This window comes from Ruditapes philippinarum, unplaced genomic scaffold (genome assembly GCF_026571515.1).
Source record: "Ruditapes philippinarum isolate M1 unplaced genomic scaffold, ASM2657151v2 ctg4768_1_1_1_1, whole genome shotgun sequence".
Taxonomy (NCBI): Eukaryota; Metazoa; Mollusca; class Bivalvia; order Venerida; family Veneridae; genus Ruditapes; species Ruditapes philippinarum.
Genome location: NW_026854775.1, coordinates 78385 through 102376, shown reverse-complemented (window position 1 = coordinate 102376; position 23992 = coordinate 78385). Strand labels below are relative to the sequence as shown.

At 32.3% G+C, this 23992-nt stretch overlaps 1 protein-coding gene across 1 annotated transcript in view; it reads left to right on the top strand.

Moving 5' to 3' along the window:
- Positions 1 to 4242: 4242 nt before the first annotated feature.
- LOC132741036 (protein mono-ADP-ribosyltransferase PARP14-like) overlaps positions 4243 to 23992 on the top strand; it is a 57350-nt gene continuing 37600 nt past the window's right edge. The window contains exons 1-6 of the mRNA XM_060729116.1: positions 4243 to 4350; positions 5296 to 5401; positions 16238 to 16438; positions 16626 to 16691; positions 20507 to 20686; positions 21715 to 21915. Of these exons, the coding sequence (XP_060585099.1) occupies positions 4243 to 4350; positions 5296 to 5401; positions 16238 to 16438; positions 16626 to 16691; positions 20507 to 20686; positions 21715 to 21915 (862 nt within the window). The remainder of the gene's footprint in view (positions 4351 to 5295; positions 5402 to 16237; positions 16439 to 16625; positions 16692 to 20506; positions 20687 to 21714; positions 21916 to 23992) is intronic.

Genomic DNA, 23992 nt, shown 5'->3' with positions numbered 1-23992 from the left:
TATAAAATCTAAGATCCATAAATTCCAAATTTATTCTCCTCCTTAAAACTTTGAATTTTTTTCCTTTCCCATTTCTTTTTAACTTTAACTTTTACCAAAATTCAACATAAACATTTCATTTATTGAACAGGCGCTTCATTACTAATTGTTCTTCGTTAACATAATATGTATTGACGTTAATCTTGCATCTTTTTTTTCCAAGAAGTTTATCTCCTCTTTATAAAGTAATTTCGTTTTCTAAAAATTTAATATTTTGGGGTTAAACGGGGATGTTTTCAAAAATTTACTTTAGAAGTGTCCTTTAGTCCGGTCTGCTAATTTCATAAAAAAACTGTTTTTTGTAATCAACTTATAAAGAACTTTCCAACAAATTTACTTAAGATAGACAAAAATTGAAACACTAGTGAATGGCCAATGGCCCTTCAGAATGTTGCTGGGGTTCTACCTGTAGGGGGACTTATGGATTGCTTGCAAATTATTTACTATTGACAAATTGTTTTTTACATGGTTGTATGTTGCTGTTTGAAGTGTGAAAAATATATTCTTTTGTTCATTTCACAATATTTACTTTTAATGCATTTTCTAAATTTTCATGAAAATTAGCACGAATCTGGAGGCGTGCTGCTTAAAACTATTGTCCTTTGAATGTTTGTTTTGTGACTAGCAGGAGCTTGACTCGGATGATGAAAAACCCTTATATTTTAAACCAATGGACAACAGACGAAGAGATGATGACTACTACCAAAGTCTCAAAGTAATTTAGCGCCACCTAGTGGTTAATTATATTGAATTTTAACCCTCACTACAGTGTTTGAGCAGACCCTCTCAACGCTTGCAGAAATAATAATCACAACTTAGAAAAATATCACTTTTTAGCTAATTTCTTGAATTTTTTCTTTTAATTATCATATATCAATTGGCTGTGAAGAGATAGATAATTAATAAGACGTTGTGAAGTGTAATATGGGCCATTTAAAATGCAAGATTTTAGCATTTTAGTAGTTCAAGCGACTTTTTTGATATACCGGAATATGGTATTTAGTGTTGTGCTCCAACACTTTTTAGTCCTCACTCAATAATTTTGTATATGCTAAAATAAAACCTTAATTTGTTGACTTAATGTAATAGATTTCTCTGTTTTTGAATTTGGAACTAACCTTAATTACTTGACTTTTTGTGTGATACATTTGCTGTTTTGAATTTGGAACTAACCTAAATGTCTTGACTTTTTGTAGTGATACATTTGCCGTTTTGAATTTGGAACTAACCTAAATGTCTTGACTTTTTGTGTAATAGATTTGCTGTGTTTTAAATTTGGTACTTACCTTTATTTCTTGAATTTATTTAATGGATCTTTTGAATATGGATCGTAAGGGATGCAAAAGTTGAGCTACCAACAGTATAGAGCCTGATCAGTACACTTTCAATATTCAGGAAGAAATTGACGACCGGAAAAATTATTTCAAATTATAACCTTTCAAGATTTTTAATTGTTTTGGTCACTATACAATATGCTTTATTATAAGTTCAAAATATAGGTGGTTTTTTAAAAAAATATACATGCATGTATTATTTATTTTACCCTGTGTACTTACAGTTACTTTGGTTTACTTTCAGGAAAAGCACCACCTTTGCCAAAGGTAGACCACCACAAAAAACAACTAAAATAGGAAATATTTCCGTAATCTGTGGTAAAGGAGAGAAATTGCGAAACAAAAAGTAATTAAACTTTTTGTTTATTTCGTTTAATGCATGTACATGTGTTTCAATAACCACAATTTGTGGCTAGCCTGAGTCCCTTATTGTTATGAAGTTTTTTGTGACCGCTTGATAGAAGTAAGTCTACTCTATGGGCCTGATTCAATATTTTCTCATATCTGCACAAATTTCATTATTGATTTGAATGTAGAGCAAACTTGAAACTGAGCCTATACATTCTGTAGGTTTCTCACAAAAGAGCTTTGCCCACAAACCAGAGTGACCTTATATAGGCATATATTATTAGTTATAAAGATTTTGACAGGTTATATGGCCCTATATAAACGGTTGTTTATAAATATAACCGGAGCTGCTAGGCGAGGGTTTTATTGAAAAAAAACAAAACGTTTATATAGGGCCATATAACCTGTCTGAAATATTTATAACGAATTTATAATACAGCAAGCACCATTTTTAGAGGAATAAAGCGAGATTTCTTTATAAATCGACAGCAGCCGTGTATTTAAAACTATATAAAGGCCACGATTAACAATGAAAAGCCACGTTACAAACGTTTAGTATTATTATTTGCTTTCTAAAGATAGTTTGTAGATTTTATTTTTTCATTTTACTTGAATAAAACCTTCACAAGACTTTATCAGTAGTAGGAATTTGTTCTTGCAAGCAATAACCTGAATTAAAAAAGTACAACACAAAAAAAACAAAATTCTTGTCATAAAGTGTATAAAGCTTTATATCTGCTGTCTGTATGTAAAAAATATTTTATTTCACTTTTAATGAAGAAAAATGCCCATAAAATTTGTAATTGATAGAAATAAGTTTGAAATAAGTTTGTAAAGCAAAATGGTTCATGCGTGAAATTGTTGCTGAATGGTAAAAACTACTTAAAAAAGCAACTGGAACATATTCTGTTTTCATACAATATTCATCTGTGACCTAATATGTTACAACTGTTTTCGAGAATCAGGTATTTTTCAAGAACTTGCGACCATTGGTTCTTTTTTAAGTTTCTAGAGTAAATTTAAGAACTTGTTGGGGTGGAAGAAAAATGTTTTGTTTTCAAAAGTAAAATCTAGTTGAAAAATTGATGTTGTTTTAAAAAGAATTTCTATCCTTAAAGGTTGATGTAATAGTGAACACTACAGCTAAAAATCTGGATTTGAAGAATGGCGCTGTTTTCTGCCTCCTTATTGAAAACTGGTGGTATGGGAACTGCAGCAAGAAGTGTCCAAGAAGTATCCCAATGGTATAAAGGATGGTGAAATAGCTGTAACTTTCTGGTCAAGAGTCTTAGGTGTGATATTTGTTGTACATAGTTCTTTGGCAAACTGGGACGGGAAAAAAAGATGCTCAATGTAAACAGGTATGCCTGTTAAAGGGTTTGTTTCTTTTTGCTCGAAAGAACTTGTGAACCGTTTTGTTTTTGTTTTTTTTATCAGATGTTCAAAAACAAAATTATTCCCTTCAGAAGGACGTCCGGAAGTCTTTCATCTTAGAAAATAATTTCAAGTTAACAACTCATTGGCACACTTGAAATACAAGAGGTTCTGAATTAAGTTCTACTTAAAAGTCAAAATAGCATGGCTATGAAAATTTTTAGGAAAATTTTTTTAAAACTTTCAAATTATGTCAAACTGTCAATGTACAAATTCATGCGAAGGAATAATTGGGTGCACGGACATAATCCCCTTTGGACAAAATTCCCCTTCATGTATTTTTGTATATCTGGACATAATCTCCTCCATGGGTGGACATAATCCCCTTCATGTGTGATATTTTGAAGTGGACAAAATCCCCTTATACAATCAATAAAACAATTATTGGCTAATAAAAATGTTTTTTCATACAAAAAAATTAATTAAAGAAATTGCCTAATGAAAAATGTTTTATGCAGTTGATAATTTACCTTAATTTTAATGAAAGCTTCTAAACTATATAAAGGTTAACTATTTGATACATAATTATAAAAAAAAAAAAAGAGTTCATTATTCATCAATTTTTAGGGAATATAATAATACATTATTCATCCATTTTTGTGGAGCATAATAATACATTAGAAACCTATGAAACAAAGGGATTTTGTCCGGGTAGTGAAGGGGATTTTGTCCGGCCTTGCAAAAAATGAAGGGGATTATGTCCACCCATGAAGGGGATTTTGTCCGGGTAGGCAAAGGGGATTTTGTCCAAAGGGGATTATGTCTGACATTCGAATAATTGACGAAAACTATATTTGGTAACACTAGGTTAACCAATGGGAAAGTAGGTCAAAACTGATCTTTAACATCTTAGAGGGGTTACTAGTGAAAATAAATAGATGTGGTAGGTATCATGAGTATCCAAACAAATCTATGACTTGTTTATTTTGAGATAATAAAAATCCTATTTTGTTGCGCAGGCATTACATAAACTTATGAAAGACTGCATGGACGAGGCCGAGAATCAAGGCAAGACCAGTATAGCTTTTTTCCAGCCATTGGGTACAGGTAAAACCTCGGATTTCCGCGTGACATCGTAGCAACTGAGATGTTTTTCAGCTGTGTCAAAGTTTTTTCCAATAGTAACCTTTCATCTAGTCTGCGTGAAGTCAGTTTCATGAGTTTATTTATCAAAAAGATTTTTCAAACTATTCAGGTAGTTATATTAAAAATCTACTTTCAATCTTGATTTATTATATTTTTGCTCAAAGGGAAGAGATTCCAATTTTGTTCTTTATTTGTTATAGGAAAACAAACAATTTAAGTTGTGAAGTATAATTTAGTAATTATTATATAATTATTTTGATCCAGTTATTCTTGTATTTTGAATAGTTTTTTATCAAATTTTTTTATAGTGGGACGTCAGTGGTTGAGTGTTTAAGTTTATTGACGTCAAAATCACTTTCTCACAGGAACTTTGAATTATTTCATGTGAGCAAGCTATTTCTTGCTAGCTAGTGGAATGTTGGTGGTTTCTACTTAGGTGCCCATTCATACCTGAAATAATGCATGGAAGGGCACTAGGTCTTCCTCCTACAGTAAAGCTGGAAAGTTGCCATATGACCTATACTGTGTTGGCTGTGGCATGAAACCCAACAAATTAAATAAATAGAAATATCAATTTTATTCAAAAAAAGGTTTGTTTCCTTGCAAATCAGTAATCTTGTGACTGTTTGTACAGTATTAATTTAGCCTGATATGATCATATTCATAAAGCAATAAAAAAAATCAGGATCATTTGATTCAGATATCTTTGTTTGTGAACACACGGCCAGATGTTCAACACCACCTACTTATACTTTGCAGTTTTTAAGAAAAATAATGAACTATGAATTGGGAAATGCGCTTTAAAAATCAACATGTACATGTACCAGTTACTATCTAAGTAACTTTACAAATGTATATAGAAAACCATATACCAAAAAAATAGAAAACCATATACCAAAAAAATAGAAAACCATATACCCCCAAAAAAAAAGTTGTCAGTGAGTATATCAGTCACAGTGTAAGCAATACACATGAACTATGAGTGATATGGGTTTTATTTCACAAAACATTTCACTAGTTAGGATCAAATCAATTGTGTTTCCATGGTTTTTAGGCTTTTGAAAATGAGGCGAGAAGATGGTCAACAGGGAAAAGGGGCGCAACTGGAGGAAGAGAAGGCCGGCAATATGATCTGTACCAAGATTTACAAGGGAGATTCCGTAGGTTATTTTTTAAAATTTCTATTGCTTTAATGTTTGTTTAATGTCTCACCTCCCTTTTATATGTTTTACTTTAAGTAAAAACTTCCCAGTTTGCATGGTATGGGCTGTTCATCTAGGATTGTGAATTTCTTTTTATATTTTTAATAACGCCAAACAGTGCTAATCAGAATATGGTCCCCACAAGAGCTGTAGATCTATCAGTCTGTTCCAATTAAACATGTTATTACAAAAAAATATGTTGAAATCTTGGAATTATATTAAATATTTTATCATGGAAATATAGAACCATATAAGTATTTTGTTCAAAAAGTCAAGGTCACATGTACAAGGTCTAATGTTAATATATGGTCTTAAACAATTTAATGATATCAGTACCACTGACATCAGTAAAAATGTCTTGAAATATAATAGTTTTGCACAGACTGTTTACACCATAAAGCCCATAACTTTAATTTTATACATAAATAATAATCATATATATTGTATTGAACTGTTTTTTATAATATTATTAATTACTGTATGATTGGGTAATCACTAACTTGAGGATACAAAACTTTAATTATTTTGCCTTTTGGCATTAAATTTGAAATAATTTTAATTATAGATAAACAGCAATGTGTTGAATTGTTATTTGACTAGTAACATCTGATTTTGTTGATGCTTTCAACCTTATAGACTTACGACAGGAAGCTATCATTAGAATTATTGAAATAAGAATTCCCACAAAATTTGTTTTATGATGAATAATGATTAAGCCTTTATAATTGACATCATGATTATTTAAGATTGAAACATTCTGTGTCATTTTTGTATCATTAATGATCTTCAAAAGTTAGAGGGTGTCCATGGCTGAGTAGATAAGGTTGTTGACATTAAACCACTTGCTTCATATCATGACAGGGACTTTGGATTCTTTCTTTCTTCCATAACTGTTACATGGAATGTTTGTACATAGCCTCAGTGTCAGTTTTAATTTCAATGATAGAAAATGTATGCTAAATGTTTTAGGTAGATTATTTTCTAATCGGATTGTTTCTGTTGATAAATCGTTACCTTGTTTCCTATTGTTTTCACTTTAACTTTATAAAATTTGGACCCAGTTATATATGCACACCAGTTATACCAGAAAGCCAACTGCACTTTTCAGTCCTTTGTTACCATTCAGGTATTCAGTTTGTTACTAATCACATATGAAGCTTGTTACCAGTCAGTTATTAAGCTTGTTACCAATCACATATTAAGCTTGTTACCAATCACATATTAAGCTAGTGGCCAATCACATATAAAGCCTGTTACCAGTCAGTTATTAAGTTTGTTACCAATCACATATTAAGCTTGTTACAGATCACATATTAAGCTTGTTACAGATCACATATTAAGCTTGTTACAGATCACATATTAAGCTTGTTACCAGTCAGTTATAAGCTTGTTACCAATCTCATACAATCACATATTAAGCTTGTTACAAATCACATATTAAGCTTGTTACCAATCAGATATTAACCTTGTTACCAATCAGATATTAAGCTTGTTACCAATCAGATATTCAGTTTGTTATCAATCACAATTTTACTTTATTACCAATCAGAAATTAAGCTTTTACCAATCAGATATTTACCTTGTTTCCTGTTAGACTTGTTTCCTGTCGGACTTGTTTCCTGTGAGATATTTACCTTGTTTCCTGTCAGACATTTACCTTGTTTCCTATGAGATATTTATCTTGTTTCCTGTCAGACTTGTTTCCTGTCAGATATTTACCTTGTTTCCTGTCAGATATTTACTTTGTTTCCTGTCAGATTTGTTTCCTGTCAGATACTTACCTTGTTTCCAGTCAGACTTGTTTCCTGTAAGATATTTACCTTGTTTCCTGTAGGATATTTACCTTGTTTCCTGTCAGACTTGTTTCCTGTAAGATATTTATCTTGTTTTCTATCAAATATTACCTATTTTTATCAGTTTGGAGAAAGTAAATGAATGATATATTGTACATGAAATAAACCAAGCAGAAGGGATATGTATTGTGGAAAATGTTCGTATTCAGCTGTGTTTATCTGCCATATTTTACAATATTAAGCTCACCATTAAAAAAACAAAACAAAAAACAGTGTATTACAATTGGTATAAGATATAGGAAAATATTAATGCAAACAACTTCTACTTAAGAGCAATATTTAAATTGTTAATTCAGTTGTTTATACAGAACGTATCCTACTGTCGTAATATTTTTTTTTTAATTCTGAATTACTAAGTACATTTACCACACGTCATCTCTTCTGCTTGGTAGATGATGGCTCCGACTCTGACTCCGACACATTTGGCAACGGATATGACACAATGGAACATAATAGGAAAACCCGGAGAGAGAAAAGGAAGGAGGCGGACTACGTAACACCATATACTGGTTTACAACGTATTTGTGACCCAAAATATTGGCTGGAAGACGAGAATATTGACATGGCAAGTAAAATCATAAAAAACACTAACTCAGATATTAGTGGGTTAGAGCAAGTTTGTGTTATTAGTGCGGGACAGGCAAAGAAGTGTTCTGGAGAGTATCTACAAATCCTTCATTCTCATGGGCATCATTGGATAACAGCAACTACGATTGGATGTGACACCAATGTTATTAAAGTTTACGACAGTATGTATCGTGACTTTGACAGACATTGTGTGAAACAAATCATCAAAATGTCGCCAGTGGATGAAACAGGAGAAATAATTGTTGAATTAGCGCAGTTTCAGAGACAAAAGAACAAAGCTGACTGTGGCCTTTTTGCAATAGCGGCTGCATTTAGTCTCGCTGGTCGGCAGGATCCGTCCAATGATCGCTATGATTTGGAAAAGATGCGATTACATTTATTGAGCTGTATTCAAGCTAAAGCTTTAATACCATTTCCAGACTATCCGGGCACTGTAACTTCACAGAAAAAGAAAGTGTATAATGTGGCTGTTTGCTGTCATTGTGGAGATTTACTCAATCGGGCTGGAGGACAAACAGTGTTACAATGTCAGAGTTGTGCAAGATTTTGCCATACCCCTAGGGATAATAGTTTAAATTCTTGTTCTATGAAATATAATGATATGGATTTATGTGTGAGTTGTTATACTCAAATTTATAGTTGAATTGAATATGACAAGGCATGATGTAAGTGAAAAGATGTCTTTAAATTACAAGATATAATTATTTTTGTTGTGAATATACTTTTCAAATCTTTTGCCACTTCACATTATCTTTAGATATGATATCAGCTTTTAATAAGAACATTAATTTTTATATTTTGCCTCATGATGATTTTCATTTATAATATGTTTATGATGGAAATTAATATCACATAATCTGTAACATCATTTAAAATTTAGTATCAAAATTGACCCAAATTTTGGTTAAAGATACTGGGTATGCTATGGTCCTTTTGGAGTAAAATACTTTTGTCGCAGAAATTTATTGAAATCTTTGAAATTTTTACTGAATATTTCTAATTTGAAAAAAAGAATGTACAAACTTAACTATGTATGGAAAGCTGTCTGTAAGGGTCAAGTATTGTTTGGCCATTCTTTAAAAACTGCCGGTTTATTTAATTTCACTATATATTTATATTGTATCCACCTATAGTGTGTTTAGTTTAAATCAGCACATATCTACTTTGTATGAAGTCAGAACATATTTACTTTATATTTATAATACAAAACAATACAAATACAAAGAGACTGTGTAGCAATTATCTCATTTTTGATTTCAAATTTGAGCTTAGTTATGATATCTTTAAGTATTTGACTGTCTGGCCTATTAAATATATTAGGGAACCTAAAAGGCTGAGTGGTTATTGTTGCTGATGTCCAATCATTTGCTCCTTACCACTTTTGGCTCTTTTGCTGAATTGTTACTGGCATGGAAGCTATTTAGCTTGATTATGGGAGGTTGGTGGTTCTACACAGGTGGCTGTTTGTATAGATAATGCAGATTGGTATCTTAGATTTTCCTTAAACACTAGTGAAACTGAAAAGTTTTAATATGAGCAGTTCAGTGCAGATATGACTTATAAAACAGTGAACTTAAAATGAAAGAAAAAATGAATTAAAAAGATACAATATGTAATTTGCATATAAGTAAATCATGATGATAAACTTTAGGACATGTTTGTGAATTGTAATGATCTACTTATCTGCATGTTAATAAATCCAAAATGCAAATTTGTCAATCATGATATTATTAAGCTAATGAATGCCTTTGCTCATTATGTTAATCATTTGATTTGCATTTTTCTGAATATTGAAGATCTTCTCATTTGCATATTATTAAGAAGTGTATTTTGTAAATCATTAGAAGCTAATGAATGCCTTTGCTTATTATGTTAATTAATTCATTTGCAACTTTCTGAATCATGAAGATCATCTCATTTGCATATTAATAAAAAGTGTATTTTGTGAATCATGATCAGCTAATATTGAATGCCTTTGCTTATTATGTTAATTAATTCATTTGCATCAAGATAATCTCATTTGCATATAGTTAAGAAGTGTATTTTGTAAAACATAATAATGGATCAGCTAATTTGCAATTTGTAAAACAGTTATGGCATTTGATTGACATGCTCATAAATTGTAACTGCAGTTGATTTATATATTATGTTTATCAATTTTGCAAATATATATATGTAAATGACAGTGATAATCCCATTTGCATATTTGTTGTGCATATATCATTCCGTAATCTTGATTATTTCCATAATTGTAATTGGTACTTTTTAACTCATTTCAAAATGATTGTCCAAACTTAATCTACCTGAATTTCAATGTAATTAACTCATTTTGCATAATTTTATTTTAATTGTAAACTCTAATTTAAATAATTTGCATATTTGTTGATTTAAATAATTTGCATATTTGTTAAGTGTAACATTTTAATGTTTTACTTGGCTTTATCCCATAAACCGCAGCGCAGAAGTGTAATAAAGCCATTAAATAAAAACGATATTACACTAGTGTAATATCACTTTGATGTGACGACATTTGCGTTATATACAAACATAGTGTAAAAGCGCTAATGATAGTGTTACATTATAGGCGCGTCACTGAAAAATGACCTTTTTTGACAGTTGTCCATTCTTATTTTATATATGTGATAAAAAGAATATTACATTTGTGTAGATTCAATACTTAATTTATCAGACTTGTTGAATAAAATAATAGTATGCTTGCAAGCGCTTGCATAATATACAACTCATTCAATAAATTTAGTATTAAATCTACACTCATTCAATATCCTCTATGGCGTTGAAGCCATATTTCCAGCCTTTATAAATCTAATGCTTTTAAAATTCAAACCACATACTGGATACACCTCTTTAAACAAAAAAACAAAACAACAACATTACATTTTGAACTCATATGTAAAAACAATACATTGTGTACTGGTATGTTAAACATTACATAGTGTACTGGTATGTTAAACATTACATAGTGTACTGTCATGTTAAACATTACATTGTGTACTGGTATGTTAAACATTACATTGTGTACTGGTATGTTAAACATTACATAGTGTACTGGTATGTTAAACATTACATAGTGTACTGGTATGTTAAACATTACATAGTGTACTGGTATGTTAAACATTACATAGTGTACTGGTATGTTAAACATTACATAGTGTACTGGTATGTTAAACATTACATAGTGTACTGGTATGTTAAACATTACATTGTGTACTGGTATGTTAAACATTACATAGTGTACTGGTATGTTAAACATTACATAGTGTTCTGGTATGTTAAACATTACATAGTGTACTGGTGTGTTAAACATTACATAGTGTTCTGGTATGTTAAACATTACATAGTGTTCTGGTATGTTAAACATTACATAGTGTACTGGTATGTTAAACATTACATAGTGTACTGGTATGTTAAACATTACATAGTGTACTGGTATGTTAAACATTACAAAGTGTACTGGTATGTTAAACATTACAAAGTGTACTGGTGTGTTAAACATTACAAAGTGTACTGGTGTGTTAAACATTACATAGTGTACTGGTATGTTAAACATTACATAGTGTACTGGTATGTTAAACATTACATAGTGTACTGGTATGTTAAACATTACATAGTGTACTGGCACCCAAAAAAAATACTTTGTGTACTGGTACCAAAAAAATTAATATGTGTACTGGTGTGAAAAAATATTACATTGTGTACTGATTTAAGAAAAAGTTACTTTGTGTGTACTGGTAAGAAAAAAACATTACAATTATGTACTGGCATGATCCCTTTTCTTTTATACATATTTGTTCTAACCATAATTCTTTGCCATTGTTTTTGGTAATCACAAATGTTGTATATATAATTTAGTGAACTTTTTTTAAATATTTAAATAATTTGCATATTTGTTAAGTGTAACATTTTAATGTTTTACTTGGCTTTATCCCATAAACCGCAGCGCAGAAGTGTAATAAAGCCATTAAATAAAAACGATATTACACTAGTGTAATATCACTTTGATGTGACGACATTTGCGTTAAATACAAACATAGTGTAAAAGCGCTAATGATAGTGTTACATTATAGGCGCGTCACTGAAAAATGACCTTTTTTGACAGTTGTCCATTCTTATTTTATATATGTGATAAAAAGAATATTACATTTGTGTAGATTCAATACTTAATTTATCAGACTTGTTGAATAAAATAATAGTATGCTTGCAAGCGCTTGCATAATATACAACTCATTCAATAAATTTAGTATTAAATCTACACTCATTCAATATCCTCTATGGCGTTGAAGCCATATTTCCAGCCTTTATAAATCTAATGCTTTTAAAATTCAAACCACATACTGGATACACCTCTTTAAACAAAAAAACAAAACAACAACATTACATTTTGAACTCATATGTAAAAACAATACATTGTGTACTGGTATGTTAAACATTACATAGTGTACTGGTATGTTAAACATTACATAGTGTACTGTCATGTTAAACATTACATTGTGTACTGGTATGTTAAACATTACATTGTGTACTGGTATGTTAAACATTACATAGTGTACTGGTATGTTAAACATTACATAGTGTACTGGTATGTTAAACATTACATAGTGTACTGGTATGTTAAACATTACATAGTGTACTGGTATGTTAAACATTACATAGTGTACTGGTATGTTAAACATTACATAGTGTACTGGTATGTTAAACATTACATTGTGTACTGGTATGTTAAACATTACATAGTGTACTGGTGTGTTAAACATTACATAGTGTACTGGTATGTTAAACATTACATAGTGTACTGGTATGTTAAACATTACAAAGTGTACTGGTATGTTAAACATTACATAGTGTACTGGTATGTTAAACATTACATAGTGTACTGGTATGTTAAACATTACAAAGTGTACTGGTATGTTAAACATTACATAGTGTACTGGTATGTTAAACATTACATAGTGTACTGGCACCCCAAAAAAATACTTTGTGTACTGGTACCAAAAAAATTAATATGTGTACTGGTGTGAAAAAAATATTACATTGTGTACTGATTTAAGAAAAAGTTACTTTGTGTGTACTGGTAAGAAAAAAACATTGCAATTATGTACTGGCATGATCCCTTTTCTTTTATACATATTTGTTCTAACCATAATTCTTTGCCATTGTTTTTGGTAATCACAAATGTTGTATATATAATTTAGTGAACTTTTTTTGTCTTTTAAGCTGTGATATAGGTGCCAAGCATTTATGTTGTCTTAACCATTTTGAATGGTTTGTGTTGTGCTATACCATAGGTAGTCTTTTTTCTTCTTTTTGAAAATGTTGATTGGTTTGTTATGGAATATCCAATATGTTTTGAAAATTGGTATGTTGGTCAATATTTACTTTTGTCATATTTTAATTAGTATGCTATATAGTGTTATATATGTAAAAGAATACTTTTGTTGAAGTCTCTAGAAACATAGTTTTTGTTTTTGAGTTATTCAAGTGGTTATGAATGAAACAGTTTATGCTTATCTGAGCATAAATTTAGTTGAAATCTAAACAAATCATAGTCCCAGGGTCAAATGTTACTGGGCCAACATGTGACACTTGCAACTATTTCTGCATGAAAAAATTATGACCTTTGATTGCAATGGATTTCGGGTGAGCGTTTTAGGGCAATGTGACATGTGTGAACAATTCTATATAAATGGTATATTAAAATCACTGTGTTCATTGTAAAGAAATGATTTATTCAAGACTTAATAAATTGATAAAATAGATTTATTTATCTTGTGTTAAATTGAATCTTAATATACTTAAAGCAATACTGTTGCATGTTTGTTCTTTGTTGATCATTCTTTATAGAAAGATTTTGAATATTTAAAAAAACTTTATTTTAAGAAATGTTTGAATAAACATTGATTGATTGACAAGTTTTCTCTGTGTTTTTGTTTTCCCTTTCCTTTTTGAATGTATCAGTTTTATGTTGCCTGGTAGAGAAGTAGCTGCAACATATATGGGGCCACTTCTCAATGGTCTGTCTGTCTGTCCATCTGTCTATATGTCTGTCTGTCATAAAACTTGTCCAGACTACACCTCAAAAACTACTAGTGCAATTTCATCCACATTTTACTGGAATGATCAGAAACAAGTCTAGTTGTGCATATTGTTGGCATTTTCCAGTTCAATGATTTTTGGCTGAGCTATGGCCTACACATTAAAAAAAGCTTTTTGTCCTGTTAACAATGTTTGTGTCTCTTGCTACCATGCTACAAAGTAGATGTGACATATAGTGAACAAACTGTCCAATTGCCCCTATGAATTCAACTGCTGAATTGACTATCATCAGGCAATACATGTGATCACTGATAGCTCTTGTCATATAACACAAAGCTTTACAAAATATTGTGGGAAAATGCATTGAAAATGTAAAGCTGTAAAACAGATGGTTTGAGAAACTTTGGAGCTACAAGTAATGTCATTCATTGATTAATACTGTTAACATACTTTGAATCCTGCATTACAGGCTGAGTGAGTCCATGACATTTTCTCTAAGACATTGAGTCTGATGGTCATTTTTCACTCACTGCTGATGATTAATAGTTGTAATATGAGAAAATATTTTGTTCAGGAAAACAAGTTTAAATGGGCTATTAACCAGTAAGATATGACCAAAAATGTTCTTCATAGTTCTTCATTGTTTTCATATTGTCCTTATAACTTCTTAAGATTTTCTAGTGATGTAGCCCTATATAGATATAGATTTTATATCTGACAAATTCTTTTGCCTGATATTGATATGCCACCGCAGCAACTGCGATGCGGTGGCATATAGGGAATCACCTGTGTGTTTGTATGTTTGTGTGTTCTATAAATTATATAGTGAAAAATCTTCTTGTGAAAAATTACTAGTCCAATTTCAACCAAACTTGGCAGGATTGATTCTTGGGTGAAGGGCTTCCAAAGTTTTACAAACAATTTCGTTCCATGCAGAAATCTGGTTACCATGGCAACCAAAAGGAATTATAAGAATAAATTTAAAAAATCTTCTTGTAAAGAATCACAAGGCCTAGAGCATAGATATTTTGCATAAGGCATTCAGCTCTGGTAGACCTCTACCAAGATTGTTCAAATTATAGCCCTGGGGTCAAAATTGGCCTCGCCTCGGGGGTCATTGATTTTCACTATATGTACATATAGTAAAAAAATAAATAATCTCTTGTCTGAAGGTTCAAAGCTAAGAGCTTTGATATTTGGTATATGATATAATCTAATGGTACTCTACCAATGTTGTTCAAATTTTTCCTCTAATGTCCAAATTAACCCCGCCCCAGGGGTCATAGGTTTTCCTTATATGTATATAGTAAAAACTTAAAAAATCATCTCAAAATGTTGTTAAGTGGACCTGTATCAAGATTGTTTAAATTAAACCCATGGGTCAAAATTTTGCCTTGTCCAAGGGGTCAGTAACCTATTTTCTTGTCCTTTGATGTACAGCCATGAAATGTTGACTATGTGCACAGTTTTAGTCGTAAAATTGAACTGAGATATCAGGTGACGTAAATTTTGATGATGTTGACCTACTTTCTTGTCCTTTGATGTACAGCTATGAAATTTGAACCATGTGCACAGGTGAAGATGTAAAGTGAACTTTGATATCAGCTGACCTAGATTTTGACAAAGTGTCTTACTGTGTTGTCCTTTGATGTACAGTCATGGAATTTTGGCCATGTGAAATATAACCTTCACCACCAAATTCACTAGACTCTACTGCATTGACAGATTCCTACTCTGGTCTTTTATTTGAATATCAATAGATTTAACCACTAATCTGATAATAAAAATTAGATAGGTCAGTGATCTATGCATTTTGGCTATTTTCAATTGTATAGAAACAAAAAAATTCTGTTCCTATATTAATATTTAGTGTTGTACTACTGCGATGGCATAGCATTTTTCACAAATGCAATCTTGTTTTTCTTTTGTCTTCATATTTGTCTACAGATCAACCATCAATCTGGAGTCAGTACAGAAATTTCTTCTAGCTTTGGCAGTGTTATTGGATTTTTGTCTTGAGTTTATACAGATCTGCTGACTATGTTAAACTTTATTTATGTCACCTGATTATGTCATCTTAATCTAAAATTTTGTTTGTAAGTGATTAGAGTTCATTCAACGGCAGCAGCCATCTTAAAGTCAATGATCACTTGAGAGTTGTTTACCTCACCTTATGCAGGTGCGCTCATTCCCATGCCTGTATAGGAAAATATGGCTGAGTCTTTAATTTGAGGAGGTTAGAAGAATACATTTGACACTATTCATTGCATTTAGAAGAATTTAGTATACTTTGTTCTTCCAGCTCGTAAACCATCGGCTGACTCCGGGGATGAGGATGAGGAGAACTTATACGAGTCATTGGATGATGTTGATGGATCTAAGAATGATGATGGTGCATACAAGTTCGGAAGTCTGAAAATCTTGGTGCAACAAGGTGACATAACAGCACAAAATACCGAATGTATAGTTAATAGCTCTAATGAAGCTCTTGATTTAAGTCGAGGTAAGCCTGACATTGATTGTTGTTTTATCAAATTCATTAAAAAAATATTAAACCTTTCATTGGCTGAAAGTATATTTTATGTTTTCCAACATATTCAAACCAGACTTCTCAATGATGGTAATTGTGTTAAATTCGACTGGGATCTTTCTGCTCAAAATGATGTACATGTATCTTTAATTTATTTCAGGTAATGTCTCTCAGGCTATTTTGAAGAAAGGAGGCAAAGCTTTAGAAAAGGAAGTGGATGACAAAAGTAAGCTAATACAAACATTCTGTGAGATATTGTGCAATAAAACACAGTTTATAGACTCACTGATGATATTTTTAAGTATTTAGGTATTGTATAATTATTATGTACTTCCATGCAGATTTATTGAATACAATAAAATTAATGTTCATTTTCGAAGTGTCAAATTCATGTAAGGTTGAAAAACAGGTCCTTGTCAGTGCTTAATTTGTTGTGTGCACCTTCTGTTTATTTTGAGAGCTGTTATTTCTGTTTATAAGCCAGCATAGCTCAATAAGGAAAGTTACATGAGACTAACAACCTTTGTTATCTTGAGTGTAATCTAGGCTTATGTTCCCTTCATCCCTATGATATACCCTATCACATAAGTGTGGGCGGTGGGTGGCTCATAAGTTCATCTTAACTAGGCAATTTGCCAAATCCATGGCTCAAGGTCAAAGTCACACTTAAGGTCAAATGTCAGACAATTTCATTTCAGCTATATAAATATTCTAAATCTCTTGCCATCGTCTAGGGTCGCTTTCCACCCGTAGAGACTGGGGTTGGGGTTAGGCTTCGGCTAGAAGCGGACAACGAATCGACCCGAGCCGGGTGGTCTTTCGGGTATTTTCTTACTAATGTCTCAGATATTCATCTTAATTAAGGTATTACCATCCTAATGCATAACCTCCGCTTTGAAGAGTATTCAAATAGGCTAGAACTACTGTTAACTACATTGAAAATGAGGGCCGTTGGTTCAATCCCCAGAAGAGTCAACTTTTTCTTTCTTTCTTTTTTTCTTTTAACATTATTTATGTATCTCTCATGTCCCATTTGTAAAAAAAAAATTGTTTAATTTTGATTTTTTAATTTATATAGGTGTTTATTGGCTAAATTATGCTAAATCTAGTAATAAATATGGTACCTGATATTTTCAAAGTGTAATAAAATCAAAACTAGATGGTAAAAGTATTTCATATTTTACAAGATCAACCAATAATATACTTCTTTGAAAATTTAGGGAAACATTGAAAACAGGCACTCATTTGGGTAAATTTTAAGGATTTTTAGCTCGACTATTTGATAAGAATAAGTAGAGCTATTGTAGTCACCCGAGCGTCAGTGTCTGCGTCTGCGTCATGTAACCACTTATGTTAAAGTTTTGGTAATACCTCAAATATTTTCAAAGTTAATTGACATATGGCTTTGAAACTTTGCACACTTGTTCACCATCATGACCCCAACCTGTAGACAGGAGGTGGTAACTCTATCAAGCATTTTGACAGAATTATGCCCCTTTTTTCGACTTAGAATTTACGTTAAAGTTTTTGTAATACCTCAGATATTTTCAAAGTCCATTGACATATGGCTTTGAAACTTTGCACACTTGTTCACCATCATGACCCCAACCTGTAGACAGGAGGTGGTAACTCTATCAAGCATTTTGACAGAATTATGCCCCTTTTCGACTTAAAATTTACTTTAAAGTTTTTGTAATACCTCAGATATTTTCAAAGTCCAGTGACATATGGCTTTGAAACTTTGCACAATTGTTCACCATCATAACCCCAATTTGTAGACAGGAGGAGGTAACTCTGTCAAGCATTTTGACAGAATTATGCCCCTTTTTTGACTTAGAATTTACTTTAAAGTTTTTGTAATACCTCAAATATTTTCAAAGTCCATTGACATATGGCTTTGAAACTTTGCACACTTGTTCACCATCATGACCCCAACATGTAGACAGGAGGAGGTAACTCTATCAAGCATTTTGACAGAAATATGCCCCTTTTTCGACTTAGAATTTGTAATACCTCAAATATTTTCAAAGTCCATTGACATATGGTTATGAAACTTTGCATGTACTTGTTGACCATCATGACCCCAACTTGTAGACAGGAGGAGGTAACTCTATCAAGCATTTTGACAGAATTATGCCCCTTTTTTCGACTTTGAATTTACGTTAAAGTTTTTGTAATACCTCAAATATTTTCAAAGTTCATTGACATAAGGCTTAAAAACATGTTGAAATTTTTTACTCTTCTTTGAGAGCATAATAGGTCACTCTCTCCAAGACCTATAACTGTAATATGGATTTGAAGAAAAATTTTGCCTTTTTCTTTACTGAGAAAATATTACCTTTTAATCAAGGCTTTTTTTACTATCATGCACTAAGAATAGACGAGCGTTGCTGTGCTAACGACAGCTCTTGTTTAAATTAGGCTCCCTAAGTAGGAAAATGGTCAGACACGTGGTAAAAATGGGTGGGGTAGGGTAACATTTTTATACAGATTTCATAAATTTTAAGTAGAAACCATAATTTTGCTTATGTGGATTGTTAGCTGAATGGTACTATTTGTTTCTTACCAAAAATTAATGGGAAAACATTTTTCATTAGAATGTTATAGCAGATTATTTAAAGGTTCCTCATTTCTAAAAAGGGCCCTCATAACATCCTAGCTTGAGTTCAGAAACGTGGCCATAACTTGATTTCCGTACGGTAAACTTTGTTTAAATTGTGCATACAGGACTGGTGTACTTTAAGGTATATAGCTGACCTATGATGTCAATTTTTTAGTTCCTTATACTGCCCATAAGGGTTGTAATACCTTAAGATAATATGCCACTGTACAAGGTAAAGGTCAGCATTAAAGGTCAAATGTCGACCATTTCACATCTGCTTTTAAAAATCCTTAAAAGGACTAGTAACATAGACAGTCCGTCCCCAATTGATCACCTGACTCAGACTGGTCACTAATTGACCTGAGTCACAATATCAGACTGGTGACCAAACGAAAAGCGTCCGACAACCAGTCAGTAGCCGATGAATACTGTAAATGTCACTTGGCCATATACAAATTTAAAGCAACCGGTGACAATTTGGGGGCAATCTATTTATGATATAATGTCAGAAGACTTCATGTCAGCTCTATAAATTATATACTCTTTGAAGATTTTCTTCATTCTTGGCTGAACTGTTCACAAAAAAAAGGTTATATGCAGTACCCATGCCACCCTAGGTCTGCTTAAGGTAGCGGTCATCCTGTATGTGCACTGTAAATTCTATGAAGGACTTTCTTCAAAGCTAGCTGAAATGCTTATCTTCTTTTAAAGAACTCAAAGAGCTAGAGCTAAGAAATTTAGCATGAAACATGTTCTAACGGGTGTCTACCAAGTTTGTTCAAATAAAAGCACTGGGGTTAAAATTGGCCCCGCCCCAGGGGGTTATTGATTTTCCCTATATGCATATTGTAAAAACTTAAAAAATCTTCTTTTAAAGAATCCAAAGAGCTAGAGCTAAGATATTCAGCATGAAATATCTTCTAATGAGTGTCTACCAAGTTTGTTCAAATAATAGCCCTGGGGTCAAAATTGGCCCCACCCCGGGGGACATTGATTTTCCTTATATGTGTATAGCAAAATCTTAAAATTCTTCTTTGAAAAAACCCGAATAGCTAGAGTTTAGATATTAAGCGAGAAACATTTTCTAGTAAGTGTCTACAAAGATTGTTCAAATAAAAGCCCTGGGGTCAAAAATGGCCCTGCCCCAGGTGTGTCATTGTTTTTAACTATATGTGTAAAGGAAAAACTTAAAAAAATCTTCTTTTAAAAAAACCCAACGAGCTAGACCTTTGATGTTTAGCATGAAACATGTTCTAATGGGTGTCTACCAAGTTTGTTCAAATAAAAGCCCTGGGGTTAAAACTAACCAGCTCCGGGGGCCTATATACAGGTGAGCGACTTCAGGGCCATCATGGCCCTCTTGTTATTATTGAAGGTGCATAAATCTTATGTTGCTTATAAAGGTTATGTTCAAATAAAAATGAATGCTTATAATTTAGGAAAGATAATGAAAAAGGAACATCTTGTTGTAACATCAGCACCTGGAATGAGCTGTCAGAAGATCATACATGTTGTTGCTAAGGAAACAGCACAAGAATGGCTAGACATCATAGAAAAATGCCTCTTTAAGGCTGATAAGGAACACATGAAAGATATTGCTTTCCCTGCCCTAGGAACAGGTTAAATACTTATTATCAGTTGATCCTTCGTTAAATTTTTTTTTTCTACTTAAATGAAAAGGTTTACACAAGATTTTCTTTCTCATATGTATTGGTATATGTCTTTAAATATGTTACAGTGTTTAGGTATAAATTTTGAGAGGGGCAAGCAGTTGGTTTTGGGCTGCATCAACAGTGAAAAGGTCATTTGATGACTTTTAAGCTTTACTGGTGGAGGAAGACCTCAAGTGCTCCTCCCTGCATTATTTCAGAGTCAAACTGGCACCTGAGTTATAAGAGCTATAGATGTTCTGTAAACTGGCTGGATAGCTTCTTCACATGACCCTTTCATAATGTAGATCACAAAAAAACTTGAGATGAATAAAAAATGAAAATTTGCATAAGCAATACTGTAAAAGGTTTTTCTTTCAATTTCTGATGATTATAAGGTATTGTTTGTTAAGATAGACACCTTTCAACCAGGAGATAGTATGTTTAAGCCTTACTTGGGCAATAAAAATATTGTTTTATAAGACACCCGAGTTTTGGTTTAATAGTTTCAGGAACTTGATTGGATAATAATTTATACAAGTTTTTTCACTTCTGTTGCATGTTGAATTCTTTTTACATGTAGAAGCTTTTCAGTTAGATAACAAAAATGTATATAGTGTATGTAAATGTGTCATTGACTTCAAACCATTTGCCATTCACACCTTTGGGTTTAAATCCTGCAGGGAACTTTGTTTACTTTCATATGATGAAGCTATCCAGCTGGCTTAAGAATATTAGTAGTTCTACTCAGGTGACTGATTGTGTCTGAAATAATGTATGGAGGGGCACCTCAGGTTTTCCTCCACCAGCAAAGCTAGAATTCTTAGTAACGTAAAACCATTTTGCAGATGAAGTAACAGTGAATTTATTCCTTCACAAAAACAAATATTTAAAATAGCTCAGTTTGATTAAAAATGGATATTAATTAGGAAAGACTAACTTTAAAATAAGATTGATTTATTGATTCAGTTTATTATTTATTTCATGTTTTATTTCAGGACTTCAGATGGATGCTTCAGTTATAGCCACAACTATGGCTAATGCAATATTGAACTTTGCTAAAACTGATCCTAAACACTTACAAGAGGTCAGATTGGTGATATTTCAGAAACAAATGGTGGGAGAGTTTGATAAAGTGATATCAATTGCAAGCAGACCTAATGAAGGTTGGGGTGGCAAAATTATGAGAAGTGTAAAAGGTATGTAGAACAGATTATTGTGCCCCCACTTTAGTGGCTGGCATTTAGATTTACCCTTAGTCTTCCGTTTGTCTGTCCTTCCGTCAGTTCTCTTTTGTGTCGCACATAACTCAAACAGTATTTGACCGAGAGTCATGAAACTTTACAGGAATGTTGATCAGCATGTGAAGTTGTGCACCTGGATATTTTCGTCTGGATATTTGTAGTATTTTTAGAGTTATTGCCCATGACTTAGTAAAATTTTGCAATTTTCAACTTGTGTTGCATGTAACTCAAAAAAGATTTGACCTAGAGCAGGGCTCTCGTTAGCATTTTGAGACTGGGGCCAGGGTCCATGCAGGGGGGGAATTTTGCATGATTTTCAAATATTTTTCAACCAAAGGGGAATTTCCACAGAGGAAGATTAATTCAGGAAAAAAAAACAGAAAAAAGTGAATGTAAGATTCAGTTAACAAATAAACATCATTAAGCTGCTTTCATGAAATATTTCTGTTATTTTTTGCGGTACGACGACATGTTGGAATGCTAAAACCCGTCCGGAACGTTTTAATTATATAAACATACTAATTTCTGATTGCCGTTCGCGGAATACTTACTAATTTCCGGTTGCCGTACGCGGAATATGCATTCGCCGATCGGCGTTTTCTATGCCCGTTAAAAATTAATTTCAAGGGATTTCAAGGGGGATTTTAGGGGGGAAAAAACACACTTTTTTGGTGGGGGAATGGGGCCGATATTCGGCCCCAAATTTTACCAAACGAGAGCCCTGTAGAGTCGTGAAATTTTACAGGAATGTTGATCAGCATGTGTATTTGTGCACCTGGGTATTTTCGTCTGGATATTTTTAGAGTTATTGCCTTTGACTTATTAAAATTTTGCAATTTCAACTTGTGTCGCATGTTACTCAAAAAAGGATTTGACCTAGAGTCATTAAACTTTACAGGAATGTTGATCAGCATGATTGTGTAGTTGTACACTTGGGTATTTTTGTCTGGATATTTGTAGTATTTTTAGAGTTATTGCCCTTGACTTATTAAAATTATGCAATTTTCAACTTGTGTCGCATGTAACTCAAAAAGGATTTGACATAGAGTCATTAATCCTTACGGGAAGGTTGCTCAGCATATTTAGTTTTGCACCTGGGGTTTCACTTGTGGATTTATCCAGTATTTGTAGAGTTATTTCCCTTGACTTAGTAAAAACTGTTTCATTATGTTGTTATTTGTTCCTTGATTGCTTGAGTTATAATCAACCAACTTTACAGGAATAATGATCAACATCACTAAATTACAGGAATAATGATTAACATCACTGTGTAGCTATGAACCTGGGACGTTGATGTGGATTTTTTTCAGTTTTGTAAGAGTTATTGCCCTTGACTTACAGTAGTATAAATTTGCAATTTTTAACTTGTTCATACATAGCTTAAAAAGTATTTCACTTGTAGGCCTGAAAGTTTACAAGAATGTTGGCATGTGTACTTATGCACCTTGGGGTTTGCTTGTGTCAGTATTCGTTAAGTTCTTGCCCTTTACTTAGTAAAAGATTTTTTAGTTTTCAAAAAATATTTGACCTAAAGTCATAAGATTGACAGAACAGTGGCACGGTGGGGGCACCCGTGTCCTATGGACACATTTCTAGTTAAACTAACATTCAATGCTGGTTTCACACCTAATTAGCTCAATAGGGAGAGCATTGAATTTGTAATCCTGAGGTCACAAGTTGATCTTTTGAAAAAGTGGAATTTCTCTGTAGCTGTTGATTGTAGATATTGAGTCTAAGGATCATTTAACTCTCAAATCCAGTAAAACAATCTTTGTAGGCTGACTTCAAAGATATGACAAAAGATGTAGGACAAAACCCCACACTTCAAAACCAAACGTACCTCAAAATTTTTATTGAGTGGACAAAACCCTACACCTTCAATTTTATAGAGTGGACATAACCCCACACCTTCTAATTATTTGTTTTAAAACCATGCAATTCATATAATTTTGATCTTGTTAGAAAAGAACAAAATATTTACTAAAGTTTTATATGGTTAATTTAATTATTATGCTCCCCAAAAATTTCGGGG